The sequence below is a fragment of the Sinocyclocheilus grahami genome, unplaced genomic scaffold (assembly GCF_001515645.1).
Source record: "Sinocyclocheilus grahami isolate Dianchi unplaced genomic scaffold, SAMN03320097.WGS_v1.1 scaffold234.1, whole genome shotgun sequence".
Lineage (NCBI taxonomy): Eukaryota > Metazoa > Chordata > Actinopteri > Cypriniformes > Cyprinidae > Sinocyclocheilus > Sinocyclocheilus grahami.
In genome coordinates, this window is record NW_015505413.1 from 1415418 (window position 1) to 1425794 (window position 10377).

Consider the following 10377-nt stretch of genomic DNA (forward strand, 5'->3'; position numbering starts at 1 on the left):
GTTTTCATATTTAAAGGATTTGCCACTGATGATTCAAATGCGAGTTGGTTTTATGTTTACGCAGAGTGATGCAACGCAACGCGTAAAAAGACAGTATAAGTCATTATAATGTATAATTATGTCCCCACTCGATGCAACGAATGCCTCGTTTATAATGGGTTTTTCATGTTTTTGAATCATCGCTCCGGCCGGACAGGGCATCATCACAATATGGTAGGGGCTTAACATTTTCGTCACACGCTTGAGGTATTCAGCCAGTCATAACGCACTGGATAGCTGGCCAATCACAGCACACCTTGCTTTTCAGACCGATGAACTTTGTAAAAATTTATGCATTTCAGAAAGGCGGGGCATAGAGGAGAAACAATAATGTACAGTATGTGGAAAATAATGTGTTTTTTTAACCTTAAACCGCATAAACACATTTCATTACACCAAATACACAAAATAATGTTCTTTTTAGCAACATCATATGACCCCTTTAAGAAATTAGTAGTTTTATTCAGAAAGGATGCATTAAATTGATCAAAAGTGACAGTAAATACATATGATACAAAGATTTAAATTGAAAGAAAAGCTGTTTATTTGAACTTTCTGTTCATCAAAAAATACTGGCCTGATTTTGTTGTTATGATGCCATATATATTATAAAAATAAATATTATTATTATTATTATTAACTTTTTTATTTTAATAATAAGTTTTGATTTTGGGCTAGAATCTGATGAATCTCACAAAGAAATATCTGGGCAATTATAAAATAAAACAAAAATAAATAAAAATATTTTTATAATAAATAATACATTTAAATAACTATTTTGTATTTAAATTAAATAAAAACAAATTAAAATACATTTATATTGCTAAATAAAATATGTATTATGGTTTCCACAAAAATGTTGAGCAGCGCAACTGTTTTCAACACTGACAATAATCAGAAATGTTTCTTGAGCAGCACATTATCAGTAGTGATGCACCGATACCCCTTTTTCCAGTAGTCGCCCGATACCGATACTTTTATTTTTTGGTACTTGCCGATACCGAGTACCAATAACCAATATTTTATTGCATTTGTAAATTTTTAAAAGATTGGGTACAGAAACCAAAAGCGTATGTACAGGTACATCTCAATAAATTAGAATGTCGTGGAAAAGTTCATCCTGTAGTCTCCTGGGCATGCTGTCATCCAGCTTCATGCAAACCTGAACATTTTTTTTTCTTTCCAGACTCGGTCTGAATAATTTTTTTGTATCAGTTTTACTGGTAGTTCACTGTATGAAGAAATTTTGGGTATAATTTGTCACAGTTTACTTTATTTTGCTATCCTCACTTACATCAATGAACTATAGAGTCCTGCACCCACTAGTAAAAAAATATCAAAAATTATATCTGGTCTGAATAATTTTTGGTTTCACTGTATATCCTTCGGTTATTTTCACACTTAATTATACCCATTAAAATGTATTTCACAAGTTTTTGTTACTTTCACTTAATTTTTTTGCTCTATGGTACATCATCTTTAATTTAATAGCATTAGAGCTGCTCCATTGCAGCGGCTTAGTACTGTAATCACACGCTTTGCTGTAATAATGTAGGGAACCACGCGTTATAAATCTCCTAACTGTGATATTTTCATAAATAGAAGTCGCGTTTTTTTTCATCTGAAACGTGCTGCGTTTTATATTCAATTTAACACTCAAGCAAGTAAAACACGCGCAACGCGTGCACGTATTTGTACTGATGCAGAATAGTACAGCCTAGCGCATTTCACACAAGCTGCTAGATTCACTTTCTCCAGAAAGTCGTGTATGCCTAAGGTTAAAAATAAATGACGTTTATAGTGAATGCCCCTATAAATGGTCTTATTTTTACGATTTAGTTTTAATCCAAATTATGCGTGTGCTAAGTGAGTGAACATCAAATATCACACAACAGAAGTGTGCGCGCTCTCTCTCTCTCCCTACTATTAAGTAACTTGTGCATTGTTTTACTTGTTTTTGACGTATCAGAACGAACTACAAACTTTCACTGATGTCTGTGAGAAAGGTATATTCACTCGACAAGCTCGCGCATCTGCGCCGCCGCTCACTCAATCCACTCAGCGTGCTTTGCTTATCAGCTTGCGCACATCAGCTATTAATACTGAATGTTTAACATTATATTCATTGCATACATATACTTCGTAGACATCCTTAATCTCTAATAACTCCATTCTGCTGTCTGTTGTTCTGTTGCCGGTGTTTCATTGTCTGAATATGGCACTTAACACATGCTGTGTGGTATTGGCTTTTGGTATCGAGGCATTTTAACGAGTACGAGTATAGGAGCTCAGTATCGGGCCTGATACCGATACCAGTATCGTTATCAGTGCATCCCTAATTATCAGCATATTAGAATGATTTCTGAAGAATCATGTGTCAGCTTTGCATCACAGGAATAAGTTACATTTTTTAATTTACAGTAAAATTTTATCTACATTTTATGATAGAAAATATAAAAAACTGTTACACAATGAAAATTGTAGATACCGAAAAATTCCACCAAAGTAAAAATGCAATAATTTTACCCACTAATTTACCCAATCTTTGCATGCATTCGTGCTTTACTGTAACTGACCTGGTCAATAGAGATGTGTGTTGGCAGCATTTCTGGGTATTCCTGTGTCACACATTCATACAGAATTGCTGACAGTAATGCCACGGTCTCCTGCTTCTGTAGAAACAAGACAGAAAAACGTGTGAAAACTACAGCAACACCAACTTTCGAGTTATTTAATATATACTTACGAGTTATTTGTTATTTATTTACGAGTTATAACTTAATTTCTAAGAACCGCATTGGTGTCATCGAGACACACTACAAAAATGATGTTGATTCATCACTCAGTTTGAAATAGAAATAAATGTTTATGGTAATGGAAAGCGTAGCAGGAAAGTGGGTCATACTGACTCCTATGTTTACTGTATTTGTTTTGTATTTATAGCTACCGTGACACATTTTCTGGTTAAGCGTTTTGCACCGAGGCTCAAGGCATCACTTTATTGAATTTTCTCTTCTATCATGTAGGAAAGAAATGACAATAAACATGCTTTGATGTGTTAAGGTTACACTTTTGAAACAGAGTTTTTTTCTGTGGTACGCCCGCTCTCCTGCTGAGCTTCCATTATAAAAGTATTTACTATAAACACATTTCCCGTTTGTTTATACGCAAAAGGAGGCGATTTGCATTACCGTATGTTGTACTTGGCAACATACTAAAGGTCTTAAAAGAAATGTTCACGGGTTTAAGCATTTCTGACATGCTTTCGATTTATTACAAGTTAATCCTTCTGTACAAAAAGTGTTTTATTAATGATGCAAGTTATCTAAATCATTCGTTTATTCTCTCTATCATTGCACGTATCATTACCAGTTTACCAATTTTACATGGTTGTGACATGACAAATTACTTTACTGGTCTCATATTAATTCATTTTATTTTCATATTTCAACATATCCCGTCACATTACTCAGGGATGCAAACTATTATCAGGGGTAATAAACAAAGATGTGACCCTCCTAGGAGAAAGAAAGTACGTTTTAAAAAAATTTGTTTTAAAACGAGGATTTAAGGCGGGGCATAGAGGAGAAACAATAATGTACAGTATGTGGAAAATATGTGTTTTTAACCTTAAACCTCATAAACATTATTTGGTGTAATTTCATTACACCAAACACACAAAATAATGTTCTTTTTAGCAACATCATATGACCCCTTTAATAATAATAATTAAAAAAAAAAACAATAAAGAAATATTACTACAGTAATAATACTACTGTACTGTAAAATAAAATAATCGAGTATTAATAATGACACTACCACTAATAATAATTATGATATTATAATTAACATTATTTTATACTATTTTATGTTTTTCTTTCATTAAATTGCAAAACTTAAACCAATAAAGAAATGTATTACTACTGTTATAATACTATTGTACTGTAAAATATCAGAGTATTTAATAATTATAACTAATTAAGACACTATAACTACTACTAGCTCTTTGAATAATTATTATTTCATAATTTTACTATAACTTTACAACTAATATTCATGGATGTCTTCATTTCTTTGCTTTCAAAAATAACACCATCGAGCTTTTATTTTGATGGAGAACCACAGGGAGCCCTAAAAAACGGTTTACAACAGATCTATAAATGATTCTCATTACAAAAGAATGCAATGCCGCACTGAAACTAGGACTTACTTTGGATGCAAAAAATACATTTTCCCCAAAAAGCGACATTTTTGCATCCCTTGTTACTGTACACCTGCTTACTTTTTACTTTTGCAAACTGAGGGAGGCCTAAATACTTTTTTTCCAAGAACACAAAACAAATTTTGGAAATAAAAAAAAATGACTTAACAGACCCCAGATCATTCCTTTAAGATGAAAATGACCCAGCATGATCCTCTAACGATCCATAAACATAAAAACCAAAGGCTTTTCTTTTTTCCTTTGTCTTAGATGTTTAAGAAGAAAACATTAATCACTAAACAATTGCACCCTACAGTGTGTAGACTGAGGGCTTTCACCTCACCCAAACAGTTTTTAAAAGATCTCAGTAGAGCAAAATGTTGTCTCTGACAACTATTTAGTATCCACGTCACTTCCTTACGAATGCACATGGACAAAACTTTGCCTCTGTAGGGACATGAATGCTTTTTTCCTATTACCCAAACCAAGCGCTTTGCCTTAAAACAACATGTTTTTGGTCTCACATGCTTCATGTTTTCCGAGGCCCTGCAGAAGTACTCGGCGAAGGAGACCAGAGCCACGTCAGAGGTGAAGGTTGAGATGGCCTCGGGCTGCGTAGGAGACGAACAAGTGGGATGGAAGGGAAAAATAGCTCATTGACATGAAAAACATTCTTTGCAGCAGTTTCAAAAGAACACATTATGCTGCTTTAATCCAATTAGGAACACAAGACCTCAGCAAACATCCGGAAATATATTTACACCTTTATCATCTGTATTTGCATGTGTGGATTAATGCTTGAATTATATACAAACAGACATATGACAGTAAATATTGACAGATGTCGGCCAAACCAGTTTGTGGACAGTAGACTGTTGGTAATATTTATTGTACACACAGACCGACCTTAAAAGTGCGCACTTCAGCACTTCTGTTGTTGAGGTTGGGGGCCAGTAAGCTCTTCCAGCCTTGAGGGTCATCCTTGTAGGGCAGCTGTCCGGCGCGCAACTTCACATACAGAACGCCGTCTTTGGATAGGATGGATCTAGAAAGCAGAATGTACTTAAAATTCTTGATCACAATTAACTTGAGCGCCGTTCCAAAACCTAGTGAGCTGCCTTCTAAAGAAGCATACAAACAAAACATGGAACCTATTAAGTGAGTGATTTGGAACACTCTATGGGCAGCAACTCTGTGTGCTTCATAAACAGCACTCACATTGATTATTTTAATAGGTCAGCATTAAGCATAAAACTACACTATTGTTCAAAAGTTTGGGATTGGTACATTTGTTTCATATTTTCAAACAAAATCGCTCACTGAGGCTGCATATATTTGATCAGAAATACAGTAAAAACTAAACAAATTATAAAATATTTTTACAATTTAAAATAAATGTTTTCTATTTGAATACATTTTAAAATAAAATTTATTTCTGGGATGAAAATCTGCATTTTCAGCATCATTACTCCAGTCTTCAGTGTCACATGATCCTTCAGAAATCATTCAAATATGCTGATTTGCTGCTCAAGAAACATTTCTGATTTCTGAAAATGGTGCTGTGCTGCTTATTATTTTTAATATTAAAAAAGCTTAACAGTTTTTGCATTTTTTTTCAGGATTATTTGAGGGGTAAAACGCTTAAAAGAACAGCATTTATTTAAAATAGAAAAAGTTTATAACATTATAAATGTCTTTACTGTCACTTTTGGTCAATCTAATGCCTCCTTGCTGAATTATTATTTATTACTACATGTTTATTTATCATTTATTTATCATTGTACCATATCAGCATCAAAGGTTATATTAATGGAAAACTCAAGAGTAATAAAATTTTAAATAGTCTTGATAACAACACTTCAAAGAATTGTATATAATAATTAAACAATAATTATTTACAAACAAAATAAAAGAAATTGTAAAATAAATAAATAACAGTACATACAATCTTTCAAACTGATATTTGATCAATTCTAACAGTTTCCCAGGAGAAGTTTTTCTATAAAATTAATTTATTAATGTCCCGAGTAAAAAAAAAAAAAAACTTTCCTAGAATAATTTAAAGCAGGGCACTGTAATAAAATAGATTTTACAGTCAAGGAAGACTGACTTAATAATTAATAAATCCCAAATAAAATTAATAAAACTTAATAAAAAATCCCAAAGGCAATTCTTCTCCTTTTAATAAATAAAGGTAAGTTTTGTGTGACTCTTGTGTAATTCTATATCCTTGCTAAATAAAAGTTTTAAATTCTAATAACATTTCTATGCATTCTTAATTTAAGTCTTACTGACCCCAGAATTGTGAACGGTTATGTGTGTATATAGTATGCAAACATTCTGTGTACACTGATACTTCAGTACTGAACAAAATAAACCAACATTTTTTTACCGAGCTTGTCGCAGTGCTTTCTGGGATTGTCTTATCTAGAAGAACACGAGAGGTGCTCTCTTAGATTGTAAAAAGAAGTTACATAACATTAAGGCATAACATTGCTGGGCACCTATTGAAAAAGCATTCACATCTGGAGCATGGCTATGAGGCCTTAAAATACTAGATAGTCGTTTAGGTTGAATCCACCTCGCTTAATATACATGCAGACTTACTGCAGATGTTGGGTTCCTTTACTGATGTCAATGTTCAGCTCCCAATATCTTGGACCTTTCACCTTAATCTGGATGCAAAGAAAAGAAAACTATAATGTCAGATTTAGGGAGTTTGTATGAGCTGTACTTGGAAGTGGTTTAATTTATTACCCGTTTCAGAAGGTTAAGTTCAGGCAGCATAGTGGGAGCCATCAACTCCACGGTCGTCTCTTCGTACCACTGCGTCTCCTATTAAACACATACCACATGCATGCACAAACAGATTAGAAACCTAACGCCTTGCATCACAATGTATACGTTCACTATGCGTGACTCTACGCCTGTGTGAACAAAGACGTCTTTGTAATTGCTGTGAACAGCTGGTTTCCTTCCTTTGGCTGGCGTCATTTAATTGAAAAGATGAGTCCTCAAAGCAGCAGGGGAAACATGGTCAGACGTCACGGTCAACCTTCAGCAGTCCCTCGCCGTGTTTATCACCTAAGAATCTCTTTGATGTGGCCTAATGGCCTCACACACAACAGGACGGATAGATGTTGGGATGTGGAGCTATGTGCTAATTACAGTCTTCAACAACAAATGGCATTCATTTTAGCAAGTGAAAAAAGGGAAGAAATGTGATTTGAGTCAAGAACTTAAAAGGGATCATGAAAAGTTTCAGTCTGATGTGAATTCATTTTGCAGTGCACTTTTGAGGAAGCTTTTGACCCAGACATGGAGGTCGAAAGGTCAAGTTCATTCTTAAGAGCATCACTACTTATCCCAATTGTGACTCAAGTTGCATTTTTTAAATATATTCTTATTTGCTAATATTGACACAACCTTTAACTTTTAACCATCAATATATCAGTGCATTTCACAACAAAGAAAAGCTAAATTACCTACAACTATAGTCTAAAACAAATGATTGGCTATTGGCTAACATTATTTTCTATCACACACCCCATCTGAGAGGGAAAGTCATTTCAGAGCAGGGTTATTGTTGTTAGCTAAAACTAAAACATTTTTTAATTGAACTAAACATTAAATAAAATGAAAAATACATATTAGGTGAAAAAGTTCAACTTTTCAAGTCAGTTAAGTGTCAAGGCAACATGAAATAAAAAATAAATGACTATCTAAAAAAAACATGTTAAAAATTAATAAAATGAAAAAAAGCACATAACAAAATTACTAAAAAAATGAAGATGAAAACTGAAATTACAAAAATCAAAGCTAATTCCAAATATATATATTAGTATTTAAATAATGCTAAAATAGCATTTTTTTAGAGACACAGCAGGTTGCATTTTTTGAATTTCAGTGAACAATTACAAAAAAAAAAAATTCCAGAACATGTGAATTAAAAAAGTAAAAATGGTCTATTTTGATTTAATGTTGGTAACCAGTGTTGATATTAACCAAAATGAAAACTAAACCTATTAACACAATATTTGTTAATTGAAATAAAATAAAATGTAAACATTAGATTAAAAACTTAAACATAAATAAGATAAAAAAATAGAAATCTTAGACAACTAATTGAAATAAAATACTGTAAGTTGAAGTATTAAAATTATTCAAACTAAAATAAAGCTAAATAGAAATATATAAAATCATTTAAAAAATGACAAAAGCACACAACTTAAACTGAAGTTAACATGAGAAATGAAAATATAAAAATAAAAGCTAATTCTAAAATGTTATAAACACCATAATAGTACATAATGTACTTAATACTAAAATAACACTGGGTTTCATTGAATGTGAGTAAGTGTATGTTTTGAAAGACCACATCAAGGCGTGAGGCACGTGCAGTACATACCTTGTAGGTGACATCTAGCAGAGCGTAGCAGGGTTTGAGGGTGTCCACATCTACAGGCACCAGCAGACGCGGTTCTGCTGCGAGCACAGCCAGGTGGCGCAACGCCTGGAGGTGATACCTGCAAAGAGGAACAAGAACATATGTTTAGTAGAAACAAAAAATGATGATTTATACTTCCAGACTTAAACTCAATCCCATACACCAGCCTGACAGACAATCAGTTGCAGTTAGAAACTCTGGAATATGTGTTTCAATTACTGTCAAGTGTTTACGCTCATCTCTATTCTTTTTTAGTAGTAGTTCGTTTAATAGACTAAATACAGTCTCCACAGAAAGTATTGCACATTTACACTTAAAACACTTCAAAAATGACTAGATGTATTGTTTTGTCATTTCAAACTGAAAATAGTTTTGTGAAATGTTTCATCTGAAAACTGTTTGTGCTCTTTCTTTAAAACAAATGGCACTTGGTTTGATATCTTCTTATCTAATGCGACGTCATTCATATGTTTTTAAGTGTGACTCAATGTGCGAATACTTTTTGGGCCCAGTGTATAACAGGACACTTTGACACCATGTACATCCGAGCATTTAATACAGACACACATTCACGATTCTGGGTAACAGTTTGTGCTCTTTCTTTAAAACAAATGGCACTTGGTTTGATATCTTCTTATCTAATGCGACGTCATTCATATGTTTTTAAGTGTGACTCAATGTGCGAATACTTTTTGGGCCCAGTGTATAACAGGACACTTTGACACCATGTAGATCCGAGCATTTAATACAGACACACATTCACGATTCTGGGTAACAAGTCTCATTTACAGTAAAAATGAAAGTGGTTTTCCTCAGAAGCGAAGACAATACAGCCATATTTGCTCACTGTGATGTGTGTGTTAGCAGCTGTTGTCTACCTGTTGTCTGTGCTGTGAGCAGGAAAATGAGGATAAAGTGCACAAAGGAGGGCAGCAATGGCCGAGTTGGAGGTGCTAAGCGTGTGCCTGGGGGAAAAGCAAAAGTATGTCATAAAATTAGGTTTTTGACTTTTTTCATATTACCTTTTGAGTGAACAAAACATAAATGAACAATGCATGTGAACTGATGTTGGAAAATTAGTGCAAAATAAACAAAGGACGCACTTTCTGCATATTCAGCTGTCCCCGGAGGCAATATTTCAGAGCGCATGTGACACGCAAATGTGTAGCGAGGGGGAAATTGGTCATCCATTGTTCACCGGTACTATTTGTGCTCTTTCAAAAGGCCTCACTTAAAAATAATGGGCGGGTTGAAGAGTGCACTCGAACAGGTTCTGACAGGACGAGAGACTCTCACTGTGCCTTTCATTGACTTGGTTAGAGGTCACCTTATTTCTCTTTTAAAACGCTCAAGAGCTTGTGTACCGGCCCACCACAACACCTGCAGCTCGCTGCTTCACACATGCATGTACAGTTTTTATATGCAATTCTTCTCATATCTATACCAGCAATACAGGCAGGGTGGTGTCTGCCGTTTTTGTATAAGGTAAATTATGCACAAGTTTAAAAATAACATTAATTTTCATGTTCCAAATCTAGTGATGTATCAATTTCAGCAACCAAAAATTCAGCCGTCATTTTTGGTTTTGGCTGAAATAGTTTTGGAGGGCTAAATCAGAATCAGAATCAGAATGAGCTTTATTGCCAGGTATGTTTACACATACGAGGAATTTGTTTTCGTGACAGAAGCT

At 33.9% G+C, this 10377-nt stretch overlaps 1 protein-coding gene across 1 annotated transcript in view; it reads right to left on the reverse strand.

Moving 5' to 3' along the window:
• Positions 1-10377, reverse strand: part of LOC107597675 (anaphase-promoting complex subunit 1-like) — an 81768-nt gene that overhangs the window by 14791 nt on the left and 56600 nt on the right. The window contains 7 exon segments of the mRNA XM_016288840.1: positions 2616-2711; positions 4765-4851; positions 5147-5285; positions 6848-6915; positions 6998-7075; positions 8649-8766; positions 9566-9652. Of these exon segments, the coding sequence (XP_016144326.1) occupies positions 2616-2711; positions 4765-4851; positions 5147-5285; positions 6848-6915; positions 6998-7075; positions 8649-8766; positions 9566-9652 (673 nt within the window).